The sequence below is a fragment of the Syngnathoides biaculeatus genome, chromosome 5 (assembly GCF_019802595.1).
Source record: "Syngnathoides biaculeatus isolate LvHL_M chromosome 5, ASM1980259v1, whole genome shotgun sequence".
Taxonomy (NCBI): domain Eukaryota; kingdom Metazoa; phylum Chordata; class Actinopteri; order Syngnathiformes; family Syngnathidae; genus Syngnathoides; species Syngnathoides biaculeatus.
Window position 1 is genome coordinate 26,614,793 of NC_084644.1, and position 18,480 is coordinate 26,633,272.

The 18,480-nt window shown below is 40.7% G+C and overlaps 1 protein-coding gene across 3 annotated transcripts in view; it reads left to right on the forward strand.

Moving 5' to 3' along the window:
* Nucleotides 1–18,480, forward strand: part of LOC133500891 (ATP-dependent translocase ABCB1-like) — a 24,122-nt gene continuing 5,642 nt past the window's right edge. Inside the window, exons 1-28 of one of the 3 annotated variants that reach the window (XM_061820141.1) lie at nt 1–80; nt 5,286–5,390; nt 5,487–5,545; nt 5,631–5,712; nt 6,470–6,632; nt 6,701–6,743; nt 6,846–7,037; nt 7,869–8,040; nt 8,131–8,255; nt 8,549–8,720; nt 8,807–8,920; nt 10,187–10,297; nt 10,395–10,520; nt 10,689–10,892; nt 10,974–11,144; nt 12,824–12,985; nt 13,061–13,243; nt 13,330–13,476; nt 13,588–13,692; nt 13,870–13,947; nt 14,319–14,402; nt 14,481–14,684; nt 15,614–15,714; nt 15,806–15,946; nt 16,497–16,653; nt 16,751–16,948; nt 17,915–18,121; nt 18,317–18,463. In XM_061820141.1, coding sequence (XP_061676125.1) covers nt 5,496–5,545; nt 5,631–5,712; nt 6,470–6,632; nt 6,701–6,743; nt 6,846–7,037; nt 7,869–8,040; nt 8,131–8,255; nt 8,549–8,720; nt 8,807–8,920; nt 10,187–10,297; nt 10,395–10,520; nt 10,689–10,892; nt 10,974–11,144; nt 12,824–12,985; nt 13,061–13,243; nt 13,330–13,476; nt 13,588–13,692; nt 13,870–13,947; nt 14,319–14,402; nt 14,481–14,684; nt 15,614–15,714; nt 15,806–15,946; nt 16,497–16,653; nt 16,751–16,948; nt 17,915–18,121; nt 18,317–18,463 — 3,639 coding nt within the window. In that variant the 5' untranslated portion in view covers nt 1–80; nt 5,286–5,390; nt 5,487–5,495. Of the gene's footprint in view, nt 81–5,285; nt 5,391–5,486; nt 5,546–5,630; nt 5,713–6,469; nt 6,633–6,700; nt 6,744–6,845; nt 7,038–7,868; nt 8,041–8,130; nt 8,256–8,548; nt 8,721–8,806; nt 8,921–10,186; nt 10,298–10,394; nt 10,521–10,688; nt 10,893–10,973; nt 11,145–12,823; nt 12,986–13,060; nt 13,244–13,329; nt 13,477–13,587; nt 13,693–13,869; nt 13,948–14,318; nt 14,403–14,480; nt 14,685–15,613; nt 15,715–15,805; nt 16,014–16,496; nt 16,654–16,750; nt 16,949–17,914; nt 18,122–18,316; nt 18,464–18,480 lie in introns of those variants that run through there. The other 2 variants (XR_009795050.1, XM_061820142.1) reach the window with 2 other exon arrangements.

The following is an 18,480-nucleotide window of genomic DNA, read 5'->3' on the forward strand; positions in this document are numbered from 1 at the left end:
CCGGAAGTAGTATCATGATACACACTCGGGGAAACGACGCCATTTCCGGTTAGGACTTTTCAACTTCAAAGCTCCCTCGGGTAAGATGCCAATTTTGTTTGTATCTAAAGAGATGATTTTTGCGCTCAAAATCAAAAGTGTGCAACTATCATGTCTTCCGCGTTTATGGATACAATTTCAGTGATTGCTTAGTTTTCCTCGTCCCATTTTTGTCAAGAGAAATTCGTTCACGGAGAAGCTAAACACAGAAATACTTTGGCTCCAAATTGAGATGCATGTCATTTTTTTAACGTACCATTACAATTTGCACCCTTGTATCTTCCATCCATTCAGGGACGAGTTTTGAGCGGTTCTCGTGTCCTCAAATGACTCAGAAGCTGCTTGATTAGTCATTTGTAGTTAGTGCGCCCCCTGTTGGAAGAGAAGCCCTTCACATCAGTTCTTCACTTCATCAGTCTCAAGTGATTTTCTGATGGCTTCAGAAATAATGATAAAATAAGTCGAGCGTACAAATGAACACTGATTATAACCCATTTGAGTGAGTGAGGAACCCAGTATCGTGCTTCTTTTGAGGAACATATGTCAAAACCGGACAGCACATCATTTTTTGAGAAAGCAAGTCATCTGCATCAACTTCCAAGATTATTACTCAAATCTGTACCAGTTTCAAATTAAAAATTTAATAAACAATAACGTGGAAATCTTGGGCATTTTTATAAACATATATACACTTTCAAACAGTTATGTGAATAATACTTAAATTGTTATCCTTGAGTGCAGATTTCAAAACTCATTATCCAATACTTGTGTTGTATATGTGATAATATGATGAGGCAATGAGACACACACATGGCTCATGACAAAAATTAGTTTGACACGCCTGTTTTAAGGCTTCGATCATGCTGAATCCTCATTTTTGATGGCGCGAATTCAGTTCTCACGGTGACGGCGTAGCCCAGATGTGTATGTAAATCAAAATATAATCCTTAAACTCGAAGATGTGGAAAGGTCTGGACAGTGACTGGACGCCACATTTTACCCAGTTTAAGAACGCCCCCAATGCAATGCAATGCAAAGCAGGTGACTAATTCCAAAATTTGCCCTACCTGATAGATATTTTTTAACAGAAACTTAATTATGCGATTTCATCATGGCCAGTTTAAGAATTATAAAGGAAATGATTAAAACAACATGCTTTTTTGGGGGGTTGGGGGGTAATATAACAAGGCCATCAGGAGGGGCAAGGGGTGTGTTGGCGAGCACCTGTTTTAAAAACTATTGACAAAATGATCAAATTCTTCATGTCTTTAAACTAATGATGCTATATTTTGTCTTAGCACTAATTAGATAGCTGGGATAGGCTCCAGCACTCTCGCAACCCTGGTGAGTATAAGATGCTAAGAACATTGATGGATGATTAATGTAGCCAGAGTTTACACCCCACAGCAGTCTTCTTCTTTTCCCGGTGACTCCTAAAAGTTTATTCGGGATTAGAGGAACAGTTAACAGCCATATAAACCAAGCATCCCCGCAAGTCACCAAAAAGGCATTTTAAAAGGCCAGAAAGTGTCCACAGCAAATACAAATCAATGCTGTGAATGGAGACAACATGGCGTCCGTAGACCCCGAGGTGTGGATTTAACCAATGCTGAGCAGTGCATTGAGTTCAGAGAGCGTCCTGAGTTTGTGTTCTACAGCTAGAAGCCACAGAAACTAGAAGATTGAAGATTTTTTTCAAGTTTTTTTTTAATTTACAAAACCGAAAGACGTAAACGTTGAAATCAATTTTGCTTTGAAAGTTTAACAATAAAGTCTCTTTTTAATATAATTCAAACTGTCTGAAATTCCATACGCCTCCCCTGTGAAAATCCAAAATGGTTCAGCCCACCTTGAAGGAGCTGCTAAATAAATAATGAGCGACTCATTTGTTGCTACGTGATACAGTCTGGCCAGCAGGTAGTGCTGTCAGAAGAGAAACGAGAGACAGCAATTTGAAAGCTAAAGTAGATATGTCACCGAAATGTTCTTCTGTGTACTAAAATAAACAATATTATCGGATAGAGCGGTGATCCATGAATAAAATGAGCCATAGATTACGAGACTCTGAGAAGGATTTGATGCCCCTTTTTCTTTTGCAAATGGGCCCAAATTTGCTCATCCAGTAATCAGTATACCGAAACTTTGACTGTTTGTTCAAAAAATGCCTGGATGTTAGTCTTACTAGTTAAAAATTCTGATTTTGCAGTTGCTGTGCCAGCTCATTTTCCAGGTCAAACTGACAGTTTGCATGTCGTCAGATTTAACTAAAGCTTCACAGAAAACAAAAATTATCATCATAAATCAAGTTCATAATTTTCTATCCTGTCAAAATCTTATGAATGTGTGAGAGCCCAAATTTGGGAAACATTTTCATCTTTGTCAGAAACACAGAAAATGTATTCAAAATTGAAAATTTAAAAAACAAGGTGTTAAAGGGATTTGCAGAGAACGTAATCCGAAAAGAGCAAGTATTATTTATTTACCTATTTAGTTAATTAGCAAAACAAGGAGAAAATGCAATTTTGGTGGACATCCGCTAAATCCAAGTGCCAAGCCCCAGACAACGCAAAAGAAATAGGAAAAAAAACACTCATTTTTCTAGATTTAATAGCATGCCTATCTAAAAATAGGCAGCTAAATGTTTTTTTTTTGAAAGATAGTCTAGTTCACTCCAAATGTTAAAAGAATATTATTTTGATGGTATGGTGGACGTTGGTACGGGCATCATGTGTTCAGTTCTTCTCAATGAAGCTGTGAATGTGAGTGCAAATGGTTGTCCACGTCTACATGTGCCCTCCGACTGACTGGCAACCAGTTCAGGGTGTAGACCGCCTTTCTCCTGCTGGGAGAGGCTGCTGTTTGCTGCCCCACGCCACTCATATGCCCTTTCAGGTTAATCCATCTATCCATTTTCTGAGCCACTTATCCTCACAGGGGTCACAGGAGTGCTAGAGCCGATCCCAGCTTTCATCGAGCAGGAGGCGGGGTACACCCTGAACTGGTTGTCAGCCAATCGCAGGGCAGATAGAGACGGACAACAGTCGCACTCACAGTCACACCTAGGGACAATTTAGACTCTCCAATAAATGCATGCTTTTGGGATGTGGGAGGAAACCGGAGTGCCCAGAAAAAAACCCACGCAGGTACGGGGAGAACATGCAAACTCCACACAGTCACTGGCTACTCGTTGGTCACTTGCCAAAGTAATATTGCTGACGAATTGCAAATGAGCCCCCATCTACCCCCACCTGCATGCTGCTTGCTCATTGGGCATTCGCAGAATATTCAGAAGTAAGTGACAGAATGCTTCAACAGTTCAAATCCCGCTCCCTAGACGACTTGCTCACTTTGCGATGGGGGGCGACAGCCAAGCAAAAAAACACTTCTTTTCTTAAACTGATTCGGTTCAGTTCATTCACTAAAAAGATTCATTCTTTCGAAGGAATCGTTCACAAAGGTAACAACACGACAGCATTGTAGCAAGGAGTAAGAGTGAATGTTGTTCACTTATAGTTGTTTATTGACACAACAGTTGAAAATCAGTGTAAAACTAAATAGAAATAAAGGTGCACAATAAATGTTCAAATACATTCCAGTGTTCGTTTCATTCTTTGTTCACAAAAATCACTAGCTCAAAGCTATTACACAAGCAATGATAAACATTATGACTAAAATTACTATCAAACTCACCGCACTTATCTCTCAAAAGAATATTGGTAAACATATGGTATACAAAAGAATACAACCAGCCAACATAATACCCTCAAGCATACTCTGTGTGCTTGTGTGTGTGTGTGCGTGCGTGTGCGTGTGTGTGTGTATACAAACTTGCATTAGGCTGGGAAGAATGACTCTCCAACAGGTAAGAAGCTTGGTGTGAAGAAATGAATTGTTGGAGCAATTATTAGAAAATGGTTGACATACAAAAGCGCTGATAATCTCCCTGAATCTGGGGCTTCACACAAGATTTCACCCTGTGGGGTCAATATGATCACAAGAATGGTGAGCAAAACTCCCAGAACCAAATGGGCTTGGGGGGGGCGGGGGGGCTAGTGTATGATCTACAGAGAGCTGGCACCAAAGTACCAAAGACTACCATCAGTAATGCAATACGCTGCCAGGGACTCAAATCCTGCAATGCCAGACAAGTCCCCCTTCTTCAGCCAGCACATGTCCAGACCAATCTGAAGTTTGCTAGAGAGCATTGGGATGATCCAGAAGAGGATTGGGAGAATATCATATGGTCAGAAGAAATCAAAATATTAATTTGGGGGTAAAACTCAAATTGTTGTCTTTGGAGGAGAAAGAAGGCTGATTTGCATCTAAAGAACACCATGCCTAGTGTGAAGCATAGGCGTGGAAACATTATGCTTTGGGACTGTTTTTGTGCAAAAGGACCAGGACAGTTGTTCCGTGTAAAGGAAAGAATGTATGAGGCCATGTATCGAGAACTTTTGAGTGAAAAGCTCCTTCCACCAGTGAGGGTATTGTAGATAAAACATTGTTGAGTCTTTCAGCATGACAATGATGCTTAACACCGCCAGGGCAATGAAGAAGTAGCTTCGTTAGAAGCACTTCAAGGTCTTGGAGTGGTCAAGCCAGTCTCCAGATCTCAACCTCATAGAAACACTTTGGAGGGAGTTGAAAGTCTGTTGCCCGGCGACAGCCTCAAAACACCATCGCTCAAGAGGAGGAATGGGCCAAAATATCAGCAACGGTGTGTGAAGATTTCCATAAAACAGGTGGCCTCTGTCATTGCCAACAAAGGTTATCGAGATGAACTGTTGTTTATTTTCCACCATGATTTGCTAATAAAATAAATAAAAAAAAAATAAATCACACAATGTTGTGGATTTTTCTTCTCTCATTTTCTCTCATAGGTGACGTATAGCTCTAATAAAAATGACAGGGGTGGGAGAACTTTCACAATTAGTGGCTGACTAAATATGTTTTTGCCTTAATGTGTGTCTGTGTGTATGTGTGTGATTTCATTTTTTGATTTTTTACCATTTACAGCCCATACCATGTGACATTGCAGTAAAAACAAAATTGCTGATTTGTGATATCTGCTGGGGGGGTTTACTTTACAAAGAGCAGCTGAGCAACGTGGTTATTCTTATGCACAACCCTTACAGCCACGTGAGAGTGATGAAAGAGGAAGGAAAAAGGGGCGTGGAAAGGGTGGTCATCTGTTGACTGAGGTGTGTGTCTGGACATGTGAGACTGTCATCTCTGTCAAACATTAGCGCACGTATCAATGGTGTGGAAGGAGGACGACAGCGCAGAAGGAGTGGGTTTCTGCGTGTGATCATTATACTTGTCAAACATTGGAGTTTGGAAAGAACAGCCAGGTATGACAGCGTTCAGCACTTTTGTCATGGTCAAAGGTTCATTTTCAAAACAAATTGCGTGCAACAAGAAAATAGCTCACCGTCTTCCTCTGACAGGAGCCAGACATGGATGAGAAGGACAAGTTGGAGAAGAACCTAAAAGATGTTTATTTGAGGTAATACTCTTTGAAAATGTACAGTTAAAAGAGTTTAAAACAACTGAATGCTATTTCGACTGATCGGTTCTCATTTGACCTGTAGTGATCATAAAGATGAGGGGGCAACAGGTGAGAAGAAGAAGAAGAAAAAAGAAAAATTACCCATGGTTGGTGCCATTGAACTGGTACGTTCTCGGGTCTCTCTTCCCGTATACAACTACGGTGGTGCCTTTAGATACAATTTCCATTCATTCTATGACCAGGTTCATAACTCAAAACCCTTGTAGCTCAAATCATCGTATTCCATTGAAGTGAATGTAACTTATGCAGCAGAAAGTTTCAGCATCTTTAGTCTTTTTGTTTTCTTGCCTTGCACACACTGTATCCGTTGAAGACTTTGACCCTCATAGCTAACCATCACTGTAAGCATCTACCTCAAATAAGGAGTGTTAGCTCTACCTATGCATAGCTATGGTTTTTAATACAAAAAGCGTAATTTACTAAACATTGTTTAGTTTTAGAATAAACTTTTATGAATACTGTAAATATATTGGCGATAACCAGCTTCAAGGCTTTTGCACCCCATTTCTCGCCCAAAGTCAGCTGAGATACACTCCAGTACATCTGTGACCCTAGTGAGGATAAGGGGTTCAGGAGATACGTGGATGATCAGTATTTCCCCGAATGCTACTTATTGTGAAGCGAGTTGCGTTTGCTGCCACCATACAGCACTTGTGACGCAAGTCAAAGCAAAAGATGAAATAATTTGTCCAAACCACAGCTCGTATCTCAAAACAAGGTGTCAATCTTGTCTCAAAGCCCTCCATTGTTCTTTTACAGGTCCTCAAATCTCTTGAAATGGTGTGAAAAAGATTAGTGCGAGTCATTTATTCATTGCAATCTCTGCCATCCTAAAGCATTCTCCTCCTTTCATGTGTGCAGTTCAGGTTCGCTGATGCCAAAGACATTGCGCTGCTCTTCTTTGGGACCCTGATGTCGATGCTCCACGGGGTAGTACTACCGCTTATGTTAATTGTGTTTGGGGATATGACGGACACCCTAGTATCGAATGCTGCACTCGGTTACCTCAACACGAGCAACCCCAGTGAGTTCACAGAAACGATCATTGTTGCCTGACTCAAATAATGGACTATTACGTTTTAATATTTTCAGACATCACTTTTCCAAACACCACCATGCAGGCAGACATGACCAGGTAAGAGTTAAGATGAATATGAAAAAAAAAAAATTAAAAAAAAAATATATATATATATATATATGAATACAGGTGATATCTGATCCTTCCATCCCGTTCCAGCTTTGCCATCTACTACTCCATCCTAGGGGCAGTTGTGCTGGTGGCTGCCTACATGCAGGTTGCTTTCTTTACCTTGTCGGCCGGACGACAGGTTAAGCGCATCCGGAAGTGTTTCTTCCACAGGATCATGCGACAGGACATCGGCTGGTTTGATGTCAATGAGACTGGAGAGCTCAACACTCGTCTAACAGAGTTAGTAACATGCACACATTGGCCGCTTCATTAGGTATACCCTCACAATAATAATGACTTCCAATGTTTCTTAGCATCAGAGTTCAAACGGCTCAGCAGTTAAACTCTGAATGCACAATTGTGAACAATAGGACATAAATGTGTATGTTTCTTTGGAGGGAGAAATGGCAGGTGTCCATTTGTAATAAGTTGATGCAGTATCATGGCAGAAAAGTAGACAGTACATATTTTGTAACGTTGCAAATGCTTTGTTTAGTGGGGTTTTTTAGTCAGCAACTCTGAAATAGAAGTGACGCAATTTTTGCAGCGCTTTAAAACACTGGTCAAAAAAATATATTTTTTGGGGGGCATAGACAGGACATTTTTGATCTCCTGAATCCAAACATCACATTAGTTTTGCTCAATCAGGTCAAACTTTTGAATTATGGCCAGATATGTTTGCCACTCTTCTGAATTACGCCTGCATAATTTTGTTCATATGTGCGGGTACGTGAATTTTGAAGGATGACACAGCATTCAATGTACATTGATGTACTTTTATCAGTCAACTGTACAATTGACACTAAGCAAAGTTTGTAAACTTTGATAAAAACAAAACTGCTGTAACTACTGATAGCTGTAAAATTCAAATATCCATGTTGTCATGGAGGCCTAGCAGAGAATAAGTTTTAATAAACTGGTAGAAACCTCCTGTAAAAACCTGAGAAACAGATGCCAGGTAATCAGCAATCTAAAATTGTCCTAAATTAGTAAAAACCCAGAGAACCTATACAAATATTTGTTTTATCACCCAGTTTAACTGATTGACATTATTTCTATCTGCATGGACAGTGATGTGTATAAGATCCAAGAGGGTATTGGAGACAAGGTGGGTATGTTGATCCAGTCCTGCACCACTTTCATCACATCTGTCGTCATTGGTTTAAGCAAAGGATGGAAGCTCACTCTCGTCATCCTGGCCATCAGCCCCTTGCTAGCTGTCATGGCCGGCGTGTTCAGTAAGGCAAGCATGCATTTTGTCTCCCCTGTCCAGCTTTTGTCTTGAAAAGTGGGCCCTCTTCTTGCTGAGCTCATACTGTAGTTCTGTCGGTAGGTGCTGGCATCATTCACTTCTAAAGAACAAAATGCTTACGCCAAAGCAGGTGCTGTGGCAGAGGAGGTTCTTTCTGCCATCAGGACTGTATTTGCCTTCAGTGGTCAACAGAAAGAGATTGAGAGGTTTGTGCAAACATCTATGTTCATATAATGTAATAAATCTGCAGAGGTGTGGCACTTATGAAGTTGAAGTACATTGCGTGTGTTAGATACAGATCTATGCCTGTTCATGTTAGATAGGAAAATTACATCTAATGTGCTTCACCCACACAAATCTCATACTCTGGGGAAAAGGAGAAACCTGCCAACCAGATTTGTCTTTTTTACCAGATATTGTCAAATTTTTGTCTGTGCAAGAGGATCCAATAGCGTTGTGGATTTCCACATTTCTTTTTTGTATGCGCTGTCTCACACAGGTATCATAAGAACTTGGAAGACGCCAAGAACGTGGGAATAAAGAAGGCGATAAGCTCAAACATCGCAATGGGGTTCACCTTCTTATTGATCTACCTATCTTATGCTCTGGCCTTCTGGTACGGGAGTACCCTCATTTTGAGTGAAGAGTACACCATCGGGATTGTACTAACAGTGAGTAGAGACATGAAGACCTCACATTTTAACCATGCACAACTGAAATCAAATTTTTAAGCTAAGAAAAATGCTTGTGTGCTAAGGTTTTATTCGCTGTGCTCATTGGAGCTTTCGCCTTGGGGCAGACCTCTCCTAACATCCAGTCTTTTTCCAGCGCCCGAGGAGCTGCGCACAAAGTGTACAGGATTATTGACAATGTAAGGAACTCTGCTTGCTCCTTTCTTTCACATTCTGTCGGGCTGCTGTCAGTTTATATTAGTGAATGTGCACAAGTGTATTTTGGCGCTCCAGGTTGCAGCTTTGATACAGCTGACCACCTAGAGCCGTGAATGAGGCTGGAATTTGTTCTAATTGGAGCACCTACTGTTTGAGTGCATATTAGTGTGATCTACAATGACTAAATCGAGCTGTAGTCTGACTTTAACATACAGTATTAATCCACATTTCCATAATCAGCATTAAGCAATGTGAAATGCTTATGTTAAACTACTTCATTTACGACACACGGCAAATACTTGCCAGCTTCATGCTCTTGCCAGTTGCAAAGTAAGTCACCTTAAAGTGGATGATTCATTTTGATTATTATAAGGTATCTTCTTTAATCCATGCTTGGAAATTGAAAAAAAAAACTGACAACAATGAGGTTGTTTGTGTGGATGTATTCCAAGGAAAGCGGCTAGCTGTGTAAATAAATTATCTTTGTTTAAAACTTTTTGTTCAACCTGCAGAGCAGACAGTCTTCCTCACATTGTATGTTAGGCTTTGATACGCGTCAGTCGCTTGGTCCCGCTGTGACCAAACCTCCAACAACAACGGAGCTCAAAAGCCATACACTCATATACTCCATTGTTTTTTAGTATGACTGTATTGTCTATCATGTATTTGTCTAAAATAAATCCTTTTCTCCCAATTCTGGCATTTAGAAAATGGAACTAATTTTGGTAATCCCAAATGACCCAAGACCACAAAATTTTAGTTGGATCTCATGTCAGCCAGTCAAGAAAAAAAAAAAAAAAGGATAGTGTCTATTTATACAATCAGTGTCGGGACCTCCCTAGGTCTTGGGTGCTCGGCGGCTTCCCCCTGGTTGGGGCACCTGCTGGACAGACTCGCAGGTGGCTGGCCCCACCCTTCTTCCATGTGCCGGCTCAGCAACTCTGTTCACCAGTTGACTGACATACATTCAATATGGTGTTCATTCACAAATAAATTTGATAGAAACAATATAGACTTGAATTACCTGTGCTGAGTTCACTTAACACAGGTTATACTAACAAATCAACTCACAGGTTCTTTCAAGTGTTTAGACACTTAAAGAAAAATCCCACCGGACTACTCGACAGTAGCATTGCCTTGCTCATTTTCCTATTCTTTTCTGCCCTCTTTCCTCTTGGTTATCGCTGTCACCCCTGCCGTGCTAATATTTTTGAGCATGACTGAAAATGAACCAATTTACTGTCCAGAAACCCAGCATCGATAGCTATTCGGAGAGCGGCTTCAAGCCAGACTCAATTAACGGAAACTTGGAATTCAAGAATATCCACTTTAATTACCCCTCAAGGCCGGAAGTCAAAGTAAGATCCTCATTGACATGAAGAAGTCCATCTTAATCTAACAGATAAACTGAGATACATATTTATACTCCTTTCCATAATTTCACATCATTTGCAGGTATTAAACAACATGTCCCTGAGTGTCAAGAGTGGACAAACTCTTGCCTTGGTGGGAAGCAGTGGCTGTGGTAAAAGCACCACTATCCAGCTGTTGCAGAGGTTCTATGATCCCCAGGAAGGATCTGTATGTATTTAATTTCTAAAACATTTCATTCAAAAGATAAATTGAATCATTTAGACATACAGTACACATGCAATACTGTTGAATCACAAAAGCATTCAAGCCTCCTTTCTTATTACCTCAAAGTCAAAAACTTTAAATTTAAGATTCCCCTCGTCTCCATCTTTGTAGGTATCTGTTGATGGTCATGACATCCGTTCTCTCAACATTTGCTATTTGCGCAAGATGATTGGCGTGGTGAGTCAAGAGCCCGTCCTTTTTTCCACCACCATATCTGAGAACATCAGATACGGCCGAACTGATGTGACGCAGCAGGAGATAGAGCAAGCCGCCAAAGAAGCCAACGCTTACGACTTCATCATGAACTTTCCTGATGTATGAACCTATTCAGGACTTGTACTTTACAAAAAACTGTGTCTCCCACTTGTCAGTTATTGTATTGTTATTGTTGAGCAGAAGTTTGAGACACTGGTTGGTGACCGAGGGACTCAGATGAGTGGAGGTCAGAAGCAGAGAATTGCAATTGCTCGGGCACTGGTCCGTAACCCCAAAATCCTTCTGCTGGACGAAGCAACATCTGCGCTTGATGCCGAGAGTGAGACTATTGTGCAAGCTGCACTTGACAAGGTACAAACTCACACAGTGTATCCTTGCTTGGGTTTGTACTAGCACAGTTGATAATGGGTAAATTACTTTCCAGCAATGTTATAATGATCTGCATTTATAAAGACCTGAAAGATGCGCCTGTTAGTAGTTGACAATGCCTTTCTAAAAAAATGTCAACAACTGCTGGTCCTAACTTCCTTATGAATACAGTTCATCTGCACATGGCTCTATTTAAAATTTTGACCCTTTTCTGGGAAAGTGTTAGAAAAGTCAGTCCTGTGATTTGCGATTGCTGTTCTGTTTGTAATATACTAACTCGTGCCTTCCCTCACTTTTCAACATGCGCTTAACAGCTTTAATTTCAAGGTAAATGATAATGTTTTTAGGAGAAAAAAAAAACACCACAATGAAACGCTATCAAATGTTTGCATTTCAGGCCCCAATACATTCGTGTCATGTAAACAAAGAGCAATCATGTAAACTGAATCAAAGAGGGATCAGCTCAGATGCTTGTTGCCTCCCATCGTTTAATGCAGGGGTGCTCAATGCATTAATCGTGATCGATTGGCAGTCTCGGTCGATCACAGGACAGCGTGCAACCAAAAAAAAAAAAAAAGACATCAGCCAATATTCATTCTAAACTGTGCGTGCGCAATTCTGCACCGCTGATACAGTCTCTTCGTAGATATTCTGCATTGTGCGCAAAAAAAAAAACAAATCCAATGCAAATTGAAAGCACAGTATAACATACAGCTATTCAGTTTGTGGCATTTTGCAATGTGATTCAACGAGTGAGGGATGACTTGTGCCATTGGATGTAACAACCATTCACATACGTACTGGAAAAAAAGAAAAGAAGAACCCATTGGTTTCTTTTAGGCAGCACACGGAACTTTCTCTAACAACGACCGCTGCTCCGCCACACTTTCTTTTTCCTAGTTTAAGTTACACCTGCCCCCCATCCCCGCTCTTAAAGATGTACACTCATAATTACAAATGTTACAGTACTCACGCAGCCCATCAATGTATTTATAATGACAGTATCCACCATCCGATGTTTTATTTTGCAACAGAGTCTGGGCAACGTAGAGCAAAGACAAGCTAGACCTGCTGCATGTTTATTTTTCGATATGAATGGAGAAAGTTAAAAAAAAATGCTGTTGTTTTAAGATGCAATGACTGTCTCAGTATGTGAATAATCGAAGAAAAAGTGGTTAAACTGGACGAGATTTTCTCTTTTCCGAGTGGGAAAGGTCTGGTCTGAAGCCAAAGTAGAAAGTGCAGGATGAGATGGTGTGTAATTTTGAAATTCCACCTTGGCACAGCCTGAGCCAGGATGAAAGCACAGAGAATATAGTGCACAAAAAGCTAATTCTGTATTTTAGGTATGTTTATATATAGTATAATGTATCACATAACATTAATAACATAACATTGGGAGCATCATCGTATTCTGAATGTGGGGGGTGATGATGCTGGAAACCGGCAGTGGGAGGTAATTGAAAGATTTCAAGCGGGATGGGGAAGGGTGGTGTTTGAAAACTAATGCTCTAAAGACAAGCAGAACAGTGCAATTGCGATTGATTCAATGCCTTGAGAATCAGAATAAAGCTCAAAACTCCAGGATGGAGATAGACTCAAGTTAATGCATTACCTTACATTAACTTCTTTCTAACAGAAAACTTTTGTCATTTGTGCAGGTTAGACTGGGCCGTACCACCTTAATTGTGGCTCATCGCCTTTCAACTATCAGAAACGCTGATATCATTGCTGGCTTCCAAAATGGGGCCGTTGTAGAGCTGGGGACTCATAGCCAACTGATGGAAAAACAGGGCGTCTACCATACACTGGTCACTATGCAGGTAAAACTACCACAGTATGCAAGGGATAGAACCTATGATCAAAAGAAACGGTTTACTCTCATCTCCATTCTGCAGACATTTCAAAAAAACAACGATGAGGAGAAGGATGAAGAGCAGGTTAAATTGAGCCCAGTAGACAAATGTATCGCTGACTCACCGTTACTTAGGAGAAGGTCTACAAAATCTTCATTTGTTGGTTCAGAGGGCAAAAAAGATGACAAAGAAAAGTTGGGTGATGGCAAAGATGCAACGGAGGAGGTAAGAGTGGTCCTTGATACATCTGAATCTTCCTTGCAAAAAGGAAAGGGATGCATGATTCAGCTCTTTTTCCTTATCTATGGCAGGATGAAAAAGTTCCCTCGGTGTCATTTTTCCAAGTCATGCAATTCAACCTTCCTGAGTGGCCTTACATTCTTGTTGGAACCGTCTGTGCTTCAATTAATGGTGCAATGCAGCCTCTGTTTGCTGTCATCTTCTCCAAGATCATCACTGTAGGATTTTGCTTCTTCTTTTTTTTTTTTTTTTTCCTTGTTTGCATCTTTATTTTGGTGGTAAATTGTTGAATAGTGATCTTTAATTGGTCTTGTCTTTCCAACTTTCAGGTGTTTGCTGAGCCTGATTTAAATATTGTTCGACAGAAATCTCTATTTTTCTCCCTGATGTTTGTTGTTATTGGAGCTGTATCTTTTTTCACCATGTTTCTACAGGTATGCATCACAGACACAGTTGTTCCATTGTGATAGTATTTGTTGTTTCTGTAAAGGAAAATTGATGGTGTCGAGAGACTGAAAATCATTCACTTTTTAAAGTTTCTCAATGACAGTTCATATTTAACTACAGTGATATCAATGTCCAAGTGTTCTTGTGCCTGTCACTTTTTACAGGGTTTCTGCTTTGGGAAATCTGGAGAGATCCTGACTATGAAACTGAGGCTTGCAGCTTTCAAGGCCATGATGAGGCAAGTAAGTGAAACAATACGTTGTCATTTAATTTTATCTTCAGATTTTGTTACTAAACTGACTGAGTAAAGTCAGAGTATGTGCCTTCAGTGTTTGGTCGCTACAGATCAGGTTACAATGTAATGTAGGCATATTGAGTAACATAAAACACAGGGAGACGACGCTAAAACTGGAACAAGTCCAAATGCAGTGAGGGGAAAACGCCCTCTCAAGTAATGAAATCCCACCTGCATTTCAAAAATATATATCTATTTTTTCTTGTTTGCTCGAAAAAGTGAAGATGTCATTGAAAATAGTATAAAAAATGGATTGTAGTCAGTTCCCTAAAACTCAAAAGAACTCACTGGATTTAAACAGAAACTTGCCTACTTTAGGACCTCGGCTGGTTTGATGATCACAAAAACAGTGTTGGAGCACTCACAACAAGGCTGGCCACAGATGCTGCTCAAGTGCAAGGAGTAAGTCATTCTCTCAAGCATACAAACATACCCACCATCATTTTACCATATTAGGAATCACCTTTCCCCTCTGCTTAGGCTACGGGAGTACGTCTGGCCACAATGGTCCAGAATGTGGCCAACATGGGTACCGGTCTGATTCTTGCCTTTGTGTATGGGTGGGAGCTGACCCTGCTCATATTGTCAGTGGTTCCTGTCATGGCAGTAGCGGGAGCCGTGCAGATGAAGTTGCTTGGTGGGCAAGCTGCTCAGGACAAGAAGGAGCTCGAGAAGGCTGGAAAGGTGGGGAGATTTGCTTTATGCTAGCTTGTCGATCAATGATAGTATTGGGCCACACAACACTGAATCAGTTGTTGCGTTCAATAACTTTCTCGATGTGGTGGTGGAAAGTCCATCACCACAGGAATAGTGAGAAGTGGAAGTAAGTGACGAATCATCTATCTGGAACTTGGCAGTGCGGTTAAAGAGTCAAAAATCAAATGGGTGACTGGATTGTGCCATTCTTTAGGGTAGAATGTGATATAGGTTGAGGATTATAGGGTTGTTTTTCCTGGGGTCGATTCTTATCCTACCAATGCATCTTAGACAATTGTGTTCCTCCACCTTTTGTGGAAGGCTTTGCGACATTTTCTGCGACATGCTCGGATGTACACAAAAATGTAGACAATTGTGTATTGATCAGGAAATGATCGGAGTTCAAAAACCACACTCGAAAATTTTGTAAAAAGTGTTCCCTGAAGAATGTAAGATGAAGTTCGAGTGGGGAGGGGAATCATCAGTACATTTAGAACAGAGGTTCACTATCACGTTTTTTTTTCCAGTGTTGATGCGGGTATGAGCATTCACTCGAGTTCTAACAGTTACAGAGTACCAGTACTTTTGATAGGTAAAAGTTAATTTAATACAGTGTCACACAGTTGTGAACAAAGACCTTTCTTCCTAATGCACGAGTCGCTGATGTGTGAAGTGTAGCACCAACTACTGGTGAGGAGGACTTCAACTTTTTTTTGCCCTAAATATTGGTATCAGCTGCCTTCACAGGTACCTGATACCTAGAAACAACACTGGTATCGGCTCCATGCAGATACCTGCTATCAGTATTCGCACGTAACTAAAATGTGGAATCTATTGCCAAAAATGTGTATTCAATATTATACAATAGTCATTTAGTTTCCCCCATACTGACTCTGAGGTATTTCATCTCTCCTCAGATTGCTACAGAAGCCATAGAAAATATTCGCACTGTTGCATCCCTTACCAGAGAAGCCAAGTTTGAGTCTCTGTATCATGAAAACCTCAACGTTCCATACAAGTACAAGAAACCTTTTGATGCATTGTTAAAAACTAAATGACTTTTAATTCAGAGATCTTGTTCCTGTTAACGATTGTTCCTCTCTTTGCAGAAATTCCCAGAAAAAGGCCCATGTGTATGGTTTTACCTTTGCATTTTCCCAGGCCATGATCTACTTTGCTTATGCAGGATGTTTCCGCTTTGGAGCTTGGCTCATTGACCAAAGACGATTGGATGCTGAGGGAGTGTTCCTGTGAGTCTTTTACTGGTTTCACTGTAGATGAGTCCAACATTCACATGGTTGGTGCTGTACTATAAAGCCGGAAAAAAAAATCCCAACAGATAATTATAAGTGGTCTATATAGTTTAATCATTTACCAGTAGTTGAAAACCTGAGCGGCAATTGTGAACGTGATCGGGTCCTATAACATCAGCTTTATAGTCACACACAAGAACTGTCTGTATCGGTCGGGAGCTCCTCCTTTCTTGTTCCAACTTTTACACAGAGTTCAGAGTTCATCACATGGCACTTCTGAAGAAGCTAAACAACATTTCTTTCATTACGAATAAACACACACCATCCAGTCTCAACACTATGACCACTACACAGTCTGAGATGTAACAACAGCTTTCCAAAAAGTTCAGCTTTTAAAACGGTAAAAAGTTCAAAGTGTTGATTTAGACTCAGCTTTATCATATTTATAAAATTTTTTTTAATGCTCCTCTTGTACCGGATCTCTTTAGATTGTGTAGGTGCCTACGCATCACAATAAATTAACATTGACTAATATTATCTCACCCAGAGTTATTTCGGCAGTTCTGTATGGCGCGATGGCACTTGGAGAAGCCAATTCCTTCACTCCAAACTATGCCAAGGCCAAAATATCTGCTGCACACCTGATTATGCTTTTCAACACAGAGCCTGCTATTGATAATCTGTCAGAGAAAGGAGAGTGTCTGGTATGCAACACAAAATCCTATATGCTGACTGTTTTTGTAAACACAGATGATTGATTGACCATCTCCTTTCCCTCTGTATCCGTATCTAAATCTCCAGGACCAATTTGATGGGAATGTGCGCTTTGAGGATGTTAGGTTTAACTACCCCTCACGCCCTGATGTTCCCATTCTCCGAGGACTGAATCTGAAGGTGGGCAAAGGAGAGACACTGGCCCTAGTGGGAAGCAGCGGCTGTGGAAAAAGCACCACCATCCAGCTACTGGAGAGGTTCTATGACACCACGCAGGGAAACGTGGTGAGAAGACACACACAATGAGATCTTGCCTCTTCACCTACTGTCTGTGAGCTAATGGTTAGTCTTTTTATAGCTTGACTCCGCTGATAAAACCTTGGGAGTACAAAATTTACTTGATGGCTGTTTGTGTTAATTCTGCGAGACAAAATACTTTTCTTCTGCTGAGAGACAAAACATTGTACAGTACATATGACTTGCAACCTCAGTCTTCATTTCAAGGTCTCTGTGGGAACAAAATTTCAACGCTCTCATTCACTTGCGGCAATTCATGTCATCACTTTACAGAACTGTTGACTTAAATCTTTGCTATTTAAATTTTGCCCAAATAATGTGGTTCTTGATTGAATTGGCATTTAAAACAATCGACTGTCCTCATCAGAGACTCGAACCAAATTAGTTACTTTTTGCTTGGTCCAAAGAGCCTTGGTTTGCTTAAGATGGGTAAGAAACTGTAACTTCACCTTTCATTCTGTTTTGGGCTTGATTGAGACTTGGACCAAATGGCGATGATCTCGCTCAAAAACCAAGAGCAAATACCTTCCTTGCATCAAATACAGTGTTCCTCCGTTATTCACGGGCGTTAAGTTCCTTACACCACCATGGATAACGGAAATTCGCAAATAATGGATGGAGTATTAATACACACTAGTTACACCGTCAGCATACATCAAAACTAAAATGATTGCACCACAGCAAACAGAAGAGCGAAGAATAAGAATTACTCATGAAATATGTTTTCACCAAACTTGTAATTTGATAGATTCTTTATCAAGGGCAAAACCTACCCATCAAATTACAAGGTAGGCCAAGATTTCCCAAATGAAATCTCAAGTAAAGTCCAAATTACTTTAGGCTTGCATTGGTCTCGGTTGTCTTGCTCCAAACCTGGACCACATCATTTGAATTTTGCTTGAGACTTCACCTCAAGCACTTGATTCAAACCCCAAGTTATTTTTGTCATGTTAGGTGATTGATTCCAAGAGTGTGAAAGAGCTGAACATCCACTGGCTGAGGTCTCAGATAGGCATTGTGTCCCAGGAGCCTGTGCTCTTTGACTGCAGCTTGGCCGAAAACATCGGCTACGGAGACAACAGCCGGGCCGTGACTATAGAGGAGATTAAGGCAGCTGCAGAGAAAGCCAACATTCACCGCTTCATAGAAAAGTTGCCAAAGGTATAGACATTCACATCAAGCAGCTGTCATTTTGTGATTCGATTTGTGTGATATTTTAAGAATGAGGACAAAGAAAGACATCACATCGTTTATCGGAAACAGGCAATTGAAATCTAGTGGCTTGTAACAAAGTCAAATAATTTTGGTAGACTGCAGTGTGCGATGGACTGACTTTGACTTTATTTGCTGGAGCAGAAGTACGACACTCAGGCAGGCGATAAGGGAACCCAGCTGTCTGGTGGTCAGAAACAACGAATAGCGATAGCTCGAGCAATCATCCGTAACCCCAAACTGTTGCTTCTGGATGAGGCCACGTCGGCACTCGACACTGAGAGTGAAAAGGTGGGTTTTTTCTTCGC